This window comes from Eschrichtius robustus, chromosome 3 (genome assembly GCF_028021215.1).
Source record: "Eschrichtius robustus isolate mEscRob2 chromosome 3, mEscRob2.pri, whole genome shotgun sequence".
Taxonomy (NCBI): domain Eukaryota; kingdom Metazoa; phylum Chordata; class Mammalia; order Artiodactyla; family Eschrichtiidae; genus Eschrichtius; species Eschrichtius robustus.
The window spans coordinates 52,981,150-52,997,037 of NC_090826.1; the positions used below are offsets into that span (position 1 = coordinate 52,981,150).

The 15,888-nt window shown below is 35.7% G+C and overlaps 1 protein-coding gene across 4 annotated transcripts in view; it reads right to left on the reverse strand.

Moving 5' to 3' along the window:
• The window catches only part of TM2D1 (TM2 domain containing 1), a 143,375-nt gene that overhangs the window by 101,344 nt on the left and 26,143 nt on the right, over positions 1-15,888 (reverse strand). For 3 of the 4 annotated variants that reach the window (XM_068539999.1, XM_068539998.1, XM_068539997.1), the window contains exon 5: positions 3,753-3,826. In XM_068539999.1, coding sequence (XP_068396100.1) covers positions 3,753-3,826 — 74 coding nt within the window. Of the gene's footprint in view, positions 1-3,318; positions 3,392-3,752; positions 3,827-15,888 lie in introns of those variants that run through there. The other variant, XM_068540001.1, reaches the window with a different exon arrangement.

Sequence of the window (15,888 nt, forward strand, 5' to 3'; positions counted from 1 at the left end):
ATTTAAACAAGATAAAATCAAGATAACTCTTATTTTCAGCTTGCAGTTCCAAAGGACATATTTCTGATTATAAGTGGGATGTTATTCTCGTACCACTTTGGGGAGGGTCAGATTCTAAGTTCCTTTAAGGCAAGGACCCCAACTTATACCTATTTCTACTTTATCATACCAACTTTTATTTTTGTTCATTACCTCTCAAGTGACCCATGAAATTTAGAACTTTAAAGCCCTAAAGGAGAGCAATCACTTTTTTAAAACTACCATTTTTAGCCTCTCATCTTCCCTGTAACTGGCACAAAGCCACACTTTTCACAAGGTATACTGCATTCAGCTCAAATCAGCAAAAATTTTGAGAGCATACTCTATGTTGAGCATACTATTAGTGCTACAGGAAATTAATAAAAATCTTTTTTTCTCAAGAAATTTATGTGTGAAAAATCAAACCTGGTGTGTAAAAGTTAAAAAAAATACAAAAGCAGTATATAACCCAGGGCTAAAATGAGTTACATATATTAAATGCCAAACTAATGAGATATTTAATAAATTTATTTATAAAATTCAAAAAATGTCTTGGAGATTATATTGCTTTGTGTATTTTGCTGCTTATATAGTTATTAGTTCTTTAAGGAATCTACTCTGCAATTTTTTTTTTTTTAATTGGGGTATAGTTGTTTTACAATGTTGTATCTGCAAAGTTAATAGGAATGAAAATAAAAGTAATTTCTTCCACGATGCATAGAATTTTTTTAAATTGTCACGAAGAACCCTGACATACTTCCTTCAACAACTTTCTACATTCCAACGCATATTTCCATTTTCCCTGTATCCATCTTCATCTTTCTGATTTGTGGCTGTCTTGTCTCCACTTAACACAATCAATTTTCTTTCCTTTTTGTTGGTGGAGTACACATCAGTGGTTTTGGTATAATTAAAAATATTCATTGTGTGAGTGAGAAGAGATTTAAATGAAATCAAATATTCTCATATTTTTTCTGATAAAAGACCAAATTATCTAATCTATCCATCATGATATATATAAATATAAGCACAAAACAATGAGTGTTTTAAAATCTTCAGACCTGCCTTATGAATAACTATATATACAGCAACTATATATACAGTTATATACAATGGTTGCCTATAATTGAAAAACTGTATGCTATCCATGTGTCACTGATTTAGATTTTGTTGAATACAACAAAAGAATTAATTCTAAGTATTGTTTTATACCATTCATTCACACAGTGCCATCTGCATACTTTTTAAGAACAAAAAACAAACAGAAGAAACTTCAAAAGTTTACTAACAGATAAATTCACGAAAGTATTTTTAGTAAATATTAGCTACATTTAAAGCTTACTTACTTTAGTAATATATGTGTTACACTTTATATTGTTTCAGTTCAAAGATGAAATAACTACGGCTTCCCTGGTGGAGCAGTGGTTAAGAATCCACCTGCCAATGCAGGGGACACGGGTTCCAGCCCTGGTCCAGCAAGATCCCACATGCCGCGGAGCAACTAAGCCCGTGCACCACAACTACTGAGCCCACACTCTAGAGCCCGTGCCCCGCAACAAGAGAGGCCAAGACGATGAGAAGCCCGCGCACCACAGTGAAGGGTAGTCCCTGCTCACCGCAACTAGAGAAAGCTTGTGCGAAGCAACAAAGACCCAATGCAGCCAAAACAAAACAAAACAAAAAAAACAAATAAATAAATTTAGAAAAAAAATTATTAAAAAAAACCCATGAAATAACTAGACCTATTTTTTTAAAGAGGATTTTTCTGGATTTTTGTTATAAACACTGTGAAGCAAAGTATGTTTTTATAGGTCTTGAGTTCATGCACAATATGTTTGTGGGATCACAGCCCAAAAGAAAAACACTGCAACTCACTGGGGAATAATATTTAATGGCAAAAAGAAAAAAAACTGGGGATGGAGAGAATGAGTAAGGAAAGAAAAATAAACAAAAAGATGATAGACAGAATGTAAAAGGTTTATAAGAAATTGAAAAAATATATTTAGGACAAAAATATTAACATAGTTTATATTTATAGTAAAAACTTATTTGGCTGAAAAAAATTCTCTAAAATTAATGTAGTCAACATCACATGTTAAGTATATTAAACAACATGTAGAATAAGGATGCATGTCTTATTTGGCTACTTTTGAAAAATGATTTATTTTTCCCCTAATCTGAAAGCAGTCTAAAGTAGCCATCCCTATTAAAATGTCTTATTTAGGGAAACTTACTGTAGAAATTCAAACATTGTAATTCTACCTCAATAATTTGTTGATGTAATAGTCTCAATTCTAGATCTTTAAGAACTATTAGTTCTGAAAAGTTTAGGTATACATGTACTAGAAAATAGTGGCTGAATCAAATAAGCTCTATAATTTGATATAAATAAAGCTACAAAGCACTGATATCACCAAAGAAAGAACCTAGTGTGAAATATTAACTAAATGGTTGGGTTGTAAAGATGCGGAATTCTGTATATCTCAAAGAATCCCAATAATACATGAAATTCCTTGGATCCTCAGAGAAACCCATTTCCAAGCATATGTGCACAAGTACCTTAGCCTCTTCATGCCTGCTTGCCTGTACCACAGTCAGAGAAGGCAGGATATTTGGTTAGGCATATGTTTATGAATAAAGACAGGAAAATTCCAACTTTAAAACCAAATATTTTCCTTGTTTAATTCTGATATCTTATTGGTCCATATGTTGCCTCCTCCTCACAGTATGGTCCCCTCCTCACAGTATGTTACCAAAAATCTAGATTTTGACTTTCTTTTAAAGCATAAGGATAACATCAAGCAGACAGAATTGAGGAGTGGAAATACTGTATGAGAAAGAAGAGCAAAACTGATGATAATCTAAATACATATTGACACATTTACTGAAGACATTAGGTGCTCCATAAATGCTTACTGAAATGCTGTTTTGTGACATTTGTTGTGATAAATTCATCTCTTTAAGAATCCTCATGAGTTAACCACAACCAGTTCAGTATAATTTAACAGAAAACATCTGGTGGCACTTTTAAACACGTAAGAGCATTTCACAAACCACTGCAGCAGGAGAAAACGAGGCTAACACAGAGAAGCAGAGAGGAAGAGCAGGAGAGTCCTGAACACATCATTTGATTATATGAATTGGGTCTTGCCTGAGACCAGCCCCTCTCCTAGATTTTCCACAGAGCGCCCAGACATTCCTTTTCTCTTTTTGGCTTAAGCTAGCTGCATTTCAGTTTCTACAATTTGCAACCAAGAGAACGCTAGTATAGAGTACCTGTCCAGTGCAAAAAAAATCTTGTTTCTGCCTCCACATATTCATATGTAAATATCAGATTCCCATCAGTATCCTATTATAGTAATTGACAATGTGGCTGTAACAGGAAAAGAAACAATAAGCTTGAAATATAACCTCAATCCCACTTAGAGATTCATAATACAAACTATAAAGATTCTGAGAAGTTCTCCAGTAAAGAAATCTCTATAACTCAGCTGAACTCACATTTACAAATCATATTAGAGCACAGAATCCTTGTTAATGAAGTTCTTATGTCTTTTAGAACTGCTAATTGGCACAGGTTGGGAAATGCAACTTGAAAACATGGCCGTGATCCTTTAGATCTAGCATCTGAAGAAAAACTGAAAAAGCATTCCTAACTGCCTTCTAACATATATATCACAGAACTCAAATTTGAATGTAAAAGTAGTTCATCTTCTAGATTGAAACTAACTTACCTGCATTGAAATAAGAATGAAATCAATTAGGCTCCCAATTCCACAAAATCCTACAGTGCAAAACTTTAACAAACCTAGAAAAGAAGGTAAAGTCATTTACAACCTGGAAAGTCCTATAAATATTAATAAACTTTTCCGTTTCCCAATAAACCATTATATATACCACAAATGCTTTATATCGACAATATAAAATTAACACTTTAAAAAAATCAAATCTTCACCTAAAAATATGAGAAAAGTTTAAAGGGCCCTCTACTTAGAAAAGCCAAAAACAAAATTAATTCACTTAAATAAATAATAAGAACTGAAATAAAAACTCAATGTAATCTTACAAAACTTCTTAAGAGAAAAGTTTTGTAATCTTACAAAACTTCTTCTAAGAAAATAAATCTTTAAATCTCATTATACCAGAGTTACAGAACATCTTTTAGTCTTAAAATCCTTATTTATTTATTTAGACTTAATACATTATGGATCCAAATTTTAATATGCATTTACAGTAGAAAGTTCAAATAAATAGACTGTCAAGGCACAGAAAAAATAATCAGAAAAAAACATTGATCTTGTAGTTAAATAGCAAAATTCTATTAGTAACCCAATTATCTTGAAGTTATCCTATACTGTACTTTTTTCCTAAGCATCTTATGTTTTTTATTTTTAATAGTCAAAATCAACAATTCTGTCAGCTATATACACCTCTGTCCTTGGTTCCAACCTTAAAGCTAAGGTACTAAAATAGATGATAATAGAGCATAGAATCTAGGACATATACAATGATATAACACAAAAATATAATGATGAAATTAGAAGAGGCAGATTGGGGGTGGGGGTGGGATGAGTAATCTCTCTTCTATATTTAAACTTGAGTTGCTTTCCAGATATCCCATTTGAGATATAAAAATGGTATGAAGCAAGACTCTTCGTGAAAGGGTAGTTCTAAGCATCAACTACAAATATATACCAGCTAAAACTGTAAAACTGGATGAGATCACCTCTTGCACACATTTGGAAATACATTAAGAAGACTGAAATATGTAGGTAAATTAGATGATTTCCACCCACCCCACCCCCTCATTATTAGTATTAGATATACAGTAGAACAATGTTGTAAGTACTGGGATAAAACATATTGGAAATGACCTTAAAACTTAAAATATAGATACTATATAAAATTATGCACTTAGTTTTCTTCAAAATACTTATTACCTACCTAATATTTTATATTGTTTACTATCTGTCTCATGGAAGCCCTGTTAGGGGAGGGTCTTTTATATGTCTTGTTTAATTCTGTGTCCTTATTACCTACAACATTGCCTGGCACATGGTAGATGCTCAATATCTGTTGAATGAATAGATAAATTTTCTCAGCTTTTCTGTCTCCTAAAGACCCCTAACTTTTTATCCACTATCTTACATAACAACTCCTTTAATTATTTTTTTCATTCATTGCATTTTACTATAGTTGCCCAAGGAACTTTATCCACTCACTCAGTATATGTATTACATCCATTCACTCACTTATTTTATTTCTGAAATGTATCCCTCTTCACAGAGCATTGGAAATACCACAGAGTTTCCCTTCCTTCAACTTGTTTACAAAGAGAATATTAAGAATGGTCAAAAAAAGTTTGTCTTTACTGAACTGCTACTCTATGAAAAAAATGTAACCATGTCAGAGCCTTTGCCCTTGTCATCCCGTCTTCCAATGATGTTCTTCCTGTAGCTCTTCTCATCTCAGGCTACTTCTTCAGAGAAGTCTTTGTAACCCAGCATGCTGCTCCCCGCAGCAGCCCCAGCACTGTGTCACATCTCCCCTATTTATTTCCGTCATGGTGCTGATCAGAAATCATTCATTGGTTTGTTCATTCATTCTCTTTCTTCCTATGCCATGTAAACTCCTAAAGGCAGGGTTCTTATCTGTCTTATTCAAGTCAATTCCTGGAACAGTACATGACAGAAACTAAGAGTTTAATAAATATCTGCTGTATGACTATCAAAAAATTAGAAACAATCTAAGTATCTAACAGGGAGAAATTGTCTCAAGAAATTAAGATACACCTAACAATAGGAGAAAATACTATGCAGTCATTTTAAAACAATGATATAGAAGTATATTTATTGGCAAAGTAATGTGATAACACGCAAAACAGAGAAAGATAGTGAGTCAATTAAAGTCTAGATATTCTGTTGCTGAACCCCTTCTGTAAGGATGTTTCAGAAGATTGAACACGACAGGTTCCTGTTCAGATAAAATATTAGATAAATTAGATAAATATTAGATAAAATGTTAGATACATGTATTTGGAACTTTGGTAAATTTTACCTACTCCTGGAGTAACACATTTAAGAAACTATAGAACAGATCCAAGATGATATTTAAGCATTTAAGGAATCTGCAAACTAATCAATGATGGAAAGCAGGTGAGTGTTTGCTTGGGAAAAAGCAGGACAAGGAGGGCCAAGAGGCAGGGATTACAAATAGGCATGAGGACACTTTGGGGAGTGACAGATATGGTCATTATCTTGATCATGGTGGTTGTTTCACAGGGGTATACATGTCTAACTTATAAAACTGTACATTTTAAATATGTGCACTTTAAGAGATAATGAGTCAAAGTAAAAACTTAGAATAGTACATGGTACATGGCAAACATATGATAAACGTTAGCCCAGCTGCTACTTGTGCTACCACTATTTCTACTATATTACAATTATTATTATAAGTGAGAAATTTAGACAGCATAAATCCACATCATTTACAGTAGCATCATCTAACCTAGCCTCACCTCTTGCAAATTCCTTCTGTCTGCGTTACAGTCAAACTACCCGAAGTTCTCTTCCTATGTGCTGTGCTCTCATACCTGCATTTATATGTGCTATGCTGTCCTCTGCCTTGCCTCCTCCGCTACCCCCCACTATTCCCAATCATCTAGCTAACTCTTAATAGTCTTTTTTAAAACTTCTGGAGAGTTTTCTCTAATGCTTCCAGGATGAATTTAATGCCATCCCTAGATGCTCCCTAGCACCCTGCCCTTAACTTTCAGCAGAGCACATATCCCATGGTATGATTTATTATATATTTATTTGTCTAACTTCCCCTATCCTTCCACAAGCAACTTGAAGTCAGGGCTGTGTCATTTCTGTGCCTAGTCAATATGGCTCCTGAAGGAATAAAATATATCAATAGTAAATTATCTTATTTGTAAACAAACACTGATCAACTTGAAAAACACAAAGTAGCATACATTCTAAACAGCATTTATTAAAACTGAAAACGAGCAGAACCCTGTGGGGTCCCTGGGCACAGAAGTCTTTCTGTCCCCCATTTTCTTGTTTGTAGGGAAGAGGATCCAGCCTCCATGACCTTCTCTGAGTTCCACAGGGCAGACTCAAACAGTTGCTAATCAAGGGAGGAGCAGCCAAGAAACTACCTGAGGCCAGGAACCAGAGAAGCGCATCAAGATTCCCTGAGACCAGATTAGAGAATTGCAGGCCCTGCACACACCCTAGTCTTGTCAGCAACCCCACCCTTGAACTATCGCTATAAAACACCTCATCACATCCTCCTGGGTGGGACACCTAGTTTTCGAGGGCAGGAGCCCGCTGTGTCCCCCTTTGGCTGGCAACGCAATAAAGCTATCCTTTTCTACTTCACCCAAAACCCTGTCTCCGAGATTCAATTCGGCACCAGTGCACAGAGGCCAAGCTTTCGGCAAAAACCAATGCAAACCGTTACTCTTACAGATTTCATTATTTTGAGCACCAATACCAGCTTCTAAAAGATGGGGAGGTATTAGTGAACTACCAAAAGTAGACTGACTTTTTTGTCCAAGTAAAAATTTGTTAGGTCTCTTTGTACAGACCCTATTTACTTATCTTATTGTGGAAAGAAATATTATATTTAGATTTTAGAGATTGTTTTGAAATTCCAATTAACAATGTTTCCAAACAAGAAGGATCCATTTTTATCTTGAACCATTACTATTGTAGATATATTCTTCCAAAAAGATTATGCTGCCAGATGACATTAATAAAGCTCATGTTTTTAGTGTACTTTATTTATACTTCAGCAACTTAAACTTTACATTTAAAAGTACACAAATTCAATAAAAAAATTTATTTGGGTATAAAATAAAAAGAACAGAGATTCATTTTTGGTATTTTAAAAAATTTTGGTATTTTTTGTTTTATTGCAGGTTGAATCTTGCAAATACTCTTGTTTCTGCGTAACTATTTTAGAGAATGCAGATTATTTCATACTGAAGTTGCTGTTTGCCAAATCCCAAGCATTCTATAACGATTTGGTAATTAGTTATCACTATTCTTTTTGTGTCTATACCTATAAAGGAGAGCTTTCAAATCTTAGAAGAGTTTAACCTACAAATCCCTTTATCTGGGCTTCCCTGGTGGCACAGTGGTTGAGAATCTGCCTGCCAATGCAGGGGACACGGGTTCGAGCCCTGGTCTGGGAAGATCCCACATGCCACGGAGCAACTAGGCCCGTGAGCCACAATTACTGAGCTTGCATGTCTGGAGCCTGTGCTCTGCAACAAGAGAGGCCGCGATAATGAGAGGCCCGTGCACCGCGATGAAGAGCGGCCCCCACTTGCCGCAACTAGAGAAAGCCCTCGCACAGAAACGAAGACCCAACACAGCCATAAAAAAAAAAAAAAAAAAATCCCTTTACCTTTATTTGTCCTACAATCTGTGGATATACCAGTGCAAACTAGTAACGCCAAACTCAAGAAGAAAACAAGAATAATATAACCAAAGATTTTTAAGTTTTGGGCTTAAAAACATACAACATTTTGTTATTCTCGTAATAAGAAAATATTTACACTTAAAAGTAATACCACTATGAAAAGAGTATCTCTCCCCCATTAACTGCTCCAAAAGAGCTATTATCTTTGAGAATCTATAATCAATGGGCAAAACAAAATATACCAGTTATTGCATATTAAAAAAATCACAGATGTTAACATGGTTAAAAACACAAAGATGGAATATTAGAAAAATAAGGCTTCATGGTGAAAAAAGGCTTCCAGCTAAAGCAGCACTGGTATAATGAGAATAAGTCAATTAAAGGAAATAAAGCTATACATAAAGTGAGTTCTGGGCTAAAAAGAAATTTGAAATAACTAGAAAGAAAATTTTTCTTAAAGGAATGTTTGGATCTTATCAAATTTAATTTAATCTCACCTTCAACACATTCCCTTATTTAATCCTAAAGTAAAATTTATATAATGAAGTATCACATTCAACACTAAATTACTTAAAAAGAAACCTACTACATAGCATAGGGAACTATATTCAATATCTTATAATAACCTATAATGGAAAAGAATCTTTAAAAGAAAAAAATACATATATATATATATATATACATATATATATGACTGAATCACTTTGCTGTACATCCAAAACATTGTAAATCAACTTTACTTCAGTTAAAAAAAAAAAAAAAAAAGAAATTACTTAAGAGCAAGCTTCATCATATCTGCATTATTTATTTGGTTCTTATAAAATTCCAGTGATCATAAATGGTATCAAGAAAGTATTTTAAAAAGCTATCTATGGGCTTCCCTGGTGGCGCAGTGGTTGAGAGTCTGCCTGCCAATGCAGGGGATACGGGTTCGAGCCCTGGTCTGGGAGGATCCCACATGCCACGGGGCGACTGGGCCCGTAAGCCACAACTACTGAGCCTGCACGCCTGGAGCCTGAGCTCCGCAACAAGAGAGGCTGCGATAGTGAGAGGCCCGCGCACCGCGATGAAGAGTGGCCCCCGCTCGCCGCAACTAGAGAAAGCCCTCGCACAGAAACGAAGATCCAACACAGCCAAAAATAAATAAATAAATAAATAAATTTTAAAAAAATTACCTTTCTCTAAAAAAAAAAAAAAAAAAGCTATCTATAAAGGGGCAGTGTCAAGATGGCATACTAGGAGGACGCGGAATTCATGCCTCCTCACAACTAGGGCACCTACCAGGCACCGGTGGGGGACCACGGAAACCTAAGGGGACTGGAGGAACCCCAGTGACCAGACTGGGGTTCTGTTTTACCTTGTTGATTCACTGTTGTTGATTCTTTTATATTTTTATTTTTCCTAATAAATCTTTTATTTTTCTAATTTTATTTTATTCTTTATACTTTGTTATTATTCTCTCTTTTTGGCTTATTTCCCCACCCCACCCTTTTTTTTTTCTTTCTTTTTTCTGTTGTGCTTTTATTTTACTTTGTTGCAGTTGTTTCAATTAGTTTTATTTTTACTAATATATATTTTATCTTTCTACTTTTATTTTGTTTTTTATTTTTTGATATTATACTGCTCCTTTTTTTCTTTCTTTTTCATTTATTTATTTTTTTAACCATGCCACGAAGCTTGCGGGATCTTGGTTCCCAGGCTGGAGGTCAGGCCTGAGCTCCTGTGGTGGGAGCTGCGAGTCCAAATTGCTGGAATAACAGAGAATCTCAGACCCCAGAGAATATCAATCAGAGTGAGGCCTACCAGAGGTCCTCATCTCAGCAGCAAGACCTGGCTCTATCCAACTGCCTGTAAGCTCCAGTGCTGTACATCTCAAGCCACACAACCAGTAAGACAGGAATACAGCACCACCCATCAAAAAAAAAAATGAAATGACAAAAAATATGTCACAGACGAAGGAGCAAGGCAAAAACCTACAAGACCAAATAAATGAAGACAAAATAGGCAACCTACCTGAAAAAGAATTCAGAGTAATGACAGTAAAGATGGGCCAAAATCTCGGAAACAGAATGGAGAAAATAAAAGAAACATTTAACAAGGATCTAGAAGAACTAAAGCGCAAACAAACAATGATGAACAACACAATTACTGAAATTAAAAATACTCTAGAAGGAATCAATAACAGAATAACTGAGGCAGAAGAATGGATAACTGAGCTGGGAGATAAAATAATGGAAATAACTGCCAGGGAGCAGAATAAAGAAAAAAGAATGAAAAGGATTGAGGACAGTCTCAGAGACCTCTGGGACAACATTAAACGCACCAACATTCGACTTATAGGGTTCTCAGAAGAAGAAGAGAAAAAGAAAGGGTCTGAGAAAATATTTGAAGAGATTATAGTCAAAAACTTCCCTAACATGGGGAAGGAAATAGTCAATCAAGTCCAGGAAGCACAGAGAGTACCATAAAGGATAAACCCAAAGAGAAACACACCGAGACACATATTAATCAAACTATCAAAAATTAAATACAAAGAAAAAATATTAAAAGCAGCAAGAGGAAAGCAACAAATAACATACAACAGAAGCCCCACAAGGTTAACAGCTGATCTTTCAGCAGAAACTCTGCAAGCCAGAAGGAAGTGGCAGGACATATTTAAAGTGATGAAAGGGAAGAACCAACAACCAAGATTACTCTACCCAGCAAGGATCTCATTCAGATTTGACGGAGAAATTAAAACCTTTACAAACAAGCAAAAGCTAAGAGAATTCAGCACCATCAAACCAGCTTTACAACAAATGCTAAAGGAACTACTCTAGGAAACACAAGAGAAGGAAAAGACATACAATAACAAACCCAAAACAATTAAGAAAATGGTAATAGGAACATACATATCGATAACTGCCTTAAATGTAAATGGATTAAATGCTCCAACCAAAAGACACAGACTGGCTGAATGGATACAAAAACAAGACCCATATATATGCTGTCTACAAGAGACCCACTTCAGACCTAGGGACACATACAGACTGAAAGTGAGGGGATGGAAAAAGATGTTCCATGCAAATGGAAATCAAAAGAAAGCTGGAATAGCAATACTCATATCAGACAAAATAGACTTTAAAATAAAGACTATTACAAGAGACAAAGAAGGACACTACATAATGATCAAGGGATCAATCCAAGAAGAAGATATAACAATTGTAAATATTTATGCACCCAACATAGGAGCACCTCCATACATAAGGCAAATGCTAACAGCCATAAAAGGGGAAATCGACACTAACAATCATATTAGGGGACTTTAACACCCCATATTCACCAATGGACAGATCATCCAAAATGAAAATAAATAAGGAAACACAAGCTTTAAATGACACATTAAACAGATGGACCTAATTGATATTTACAGGACATTCCATCCAAAAACAACAGAATACACTTTCTTCTCAAGTGCTCATGGAACATTCTCTAGGATAGACCATATCTTGGGCCACAAATCAAGCCTTGGTAAATTTAAGAAAATTGAAATCATAACAAGTGTCTTTTCCGACCACACTGCTATGAGACTAGATATCAATTATAGGAAAAAAACTATAAGAAATACAAACAAATGGAGGCTAAACAACACGCTACTAGATAACCAAGAGATCACTGAAGAAATCAAAGAGGAAATCAAAAAAATACCTAGAAACAAATGACAATGAAAACACAACGACCCAAAACCTACGGGATGCAGCAAAAGCAGTTCTAAGAGGGAAGTTTATAGCAATACAATCCTACCTCAAGAAAGAAGAAACATCTCAAATAAACAACATAACCTTACACCTAAAGCAATCAGAGAAACAAGAACAAAAAAACCCCAAAGTTAGCAGAAGGAAAGAAATCATAAAGATCAGATCAGAAATAAATGAAAAAGAAATGAAGGAAAAAATAGCAAAGATCAATAAAACTAAAGGCTGGTTCTTTGAGAAGATAAAATTAATAAACCATTAGCCAGACTCATAAAGAAAAAAGGGAGAAGACAAATCAACGGAAGTAGAAATGAAAAAGGAGAAGTAACCACTGACACTGCAGAAATACAAAGGACCATGAGAGATTACTACAAGCAACTATATGCCAATAAAATGGACAACCTGGAAGAAATGGACAAATTCTTAGAAAAGCACAACCTTCCGAGACTGAACCAGGAAGAAATAGAAAATATAAACAGACCAGTCACAAGCAAGAAATAGAAAATATAAACAGAGCAGTCACAAGCATGGAAATTGAAACTGTGATTAAAAAGCTTCCAACAAACAAAAGCCTAGGACCAGATGGCTTCACAGGTGAATTCTATCAAACATTTAGAGAAGAGCTAACACCTATCCTTCTCAAACTCTTCCAAAATATAGCAGAGGGAGGAACACTCCGAAACATATTCTACGAGGCCACCATTACCCTGATACCAAAACCAGACAATGATGTCACAAAAAAAGAAAACTACAGGCCACTATCTCTGATGAACATAGATGCAAAAATCCTCAACAAAATACTAGCAAACAGGATCCAACAGCACATTAAAAGGATCCTATACCACGATCAAGTGGGGTTTATCCCAGGAATGCAAGGATTCTTCAATATACGCAAGTCAATCAATGTGATACACCATATTAACAAACTGGAGGATAAAAACCATATGATAGGGCTTCCCTGGTGGCGCAGTGGTTGAGAAAACGCCTGCCAATGCAGGGGACACGGGTTCGAGCCCTGGTCTGGGAAGATCCCACATGCCGCGGAGCAACTAGGCCCGTGAGCCACAATTACTGAGCCTGCGCGTCTGGAGCCTGTGCTCCACAACAAGAGAGGCCGCGATAATGAGAGGCCCGCGCACCACGATGAAGAGTGGTCCCCACTTGCCGCAACTAGAGAAAGCCCTCGCACAGAAACAGACCCAACACAGCCATAAATAAATAAATAAATTAATTAATTAATTTTTAAAAAAAACCATATGATAATCTCAATAGATGTAGAAAAAGCTTTTGACAAAATTCAAAACCCATTTATGATAAAAACTCTCCAGAAAGTAGGCATAGAGGGAACCTACCTCAACATTAATATAGGCCATATATGACAAACCCACAGCCAACAACATTCTCAATGGCGAAAAACTGAAACCATTTACTCTAAGATCAGAAACAAGACAAGGCTGTCCACTCTCACCGCTATTATTCAACACAGTTTTGGAAGTTTTAGCCACAGCAACAAGAGAAGAAAAAAAAATAAAAGGACTCCAACTCAGAAAAGAAGAAGTAAAACTGTCACTTTGCAGATGACATGACACTATGCACAGAGAATCCTAAAGATGCTACCAGAAAACTACTAGAGCTAATCAATGAATTTGGTAAAGTAGCAGGATACAAAATTAATGCACAGAAATCTCTTGCATTCCTATACACTAATGATGAAAAATCTGAAAGAGAAATTAAGGAAACACTCCTATTTACCACTGCAACAAAAAGAATAAAATACCTAGGAATAAACCTACCTAAGGAGACCAAAGACCTGTACGCAGAAAACTATAAGACACTGATGAAAAAAATTAAAGATGATACAAACAGATGGCGATATATACCATGTTCTTGGATTGGAAGAATCAACATTGTGAAAATGACTATAATTCCCAAAGCAATCTACACATTCAATGCAATCCCCATCATACTACCAATGGCATTTTTCACAGAACTAGAACAAAAAATTGCACAATTTGTATGGAAACACAAAAGACCCTGAATAGCCAAAGCAATCTTGAGAAAGAAAAACGGAGCTGGAGGAATCAGGTTTCCTGACTTCAGACTATACTACAAAGCTACAGTAATCAAGACAGCATTGTACTGGCACAAAAACAGAAATGTAAATCAATGGAACAGGATAGAAAGCCCAGAGATAAACCCACGCACATATGGTCACCTTATCTTTGATAAAGGAGGCAAGAATATACAATGGAGAAAAGACAGCCTCTTCAATAAGTGGTGCTGGGAAAACTGGAAAGCTACATGTAAAAGAATGAAACTAGAACACTTCCTTACACCATACACAAAAATAAACTCAAAATGGATTAAAGACCTAAATGTAAGGCCAGACACTATAAAACTCTTAGAGGAAAACATAGGAAGAACACTCTATGACATAAATCACAGCAAGATCTTTTTTGACCCACCTCCTAGAGAAATGGAAATAAAAACAAAAACAAATGGGACTAATGAAACTTAAAAGCTTTTGCACAGCAAAGGAAGCCATAAACAAGACGAAATGGCAACCCTCAGAATTGGAGAAAATATTTGCAAACAATGTAACTGACAAAGGATTAATCTCCAAAATATATACGCAGCTCATGCAGCTCAATATGAAAAAAACAAACAACCCAATCCAAAAATGGGCAGAAGACCTAAATAGACATTTCTCCAAAGAAGATATACAGATTGCCAACAAACACATGAAAAGATGCTCGACATCACTAATCATTAGAGAAATGCAAATCAAAACTACAATGAGGTATCACCTCACACTGGTCAGAATGGCCATCACCAAAAAATCTACAAACAATAAATGCTGGAAAGGGTGTGGAGAAAAAGGAACCCTCTTGCGCTGTTGGTGGGAATGTAAATTGATACAGCCACTATGAAGAACAGTATGGAGGTTCCTTAAAAAACTAAAACTAGAACTACCATATGACCCAGCAATCCCACTAATGGGCAGATGCCCTGAGAAAACCATAGTTCAAAAAGAGTCATGTAACACAGTGTTCACTGCAGCACTATTTACAATAGCCAGGACATGGAAGCAACCTAAGTGTCCATCGACAGATGAATGGATAAAGAAGATGTGGCACATATCTACAATGGAAAATTACTCAAGCATAAAAAGAAAAGAAATTGAGTTATTTGTAGTGAGGTGGATGGACCTAGAATCTGTCATATGAGTGAGTTAAGTCAGAAAGAGAAAAACAAATACTGTATGTTAACACATATATATGGAATCTTAAAAAAAAATGGTTCTGAAGAACCTAGGGTCAGGACAGGAATAAAGATGCAGACATAGAGAATGGACTTGAGGACTCAGGGAAGGGGAAGGGGAAGCTGGGACAAAGTGAGAGAGTAGCACTGACATATATACACTACCAAATGTAAAATAGATAGCTAGTGGGAAGCAGCTGCATAGCACACGGAGATCATCTCGGTGCTTTGTGACCACCTAGAGGGGTGGGATAGGGAGGGTGGAAGAGAGACACAAGAGGGAGGGGATGTGGGGATATATGTATGCACATAGCTGATTCACTTTGCTATACAGCAGAAAGTAACACACCATTGTAAAGCAATTATACTCCAATAAAGATGTTAAAAAAAAAGAGCTATCTATAAATATACTACCACTGCTTTTCATGACCATGAAGAA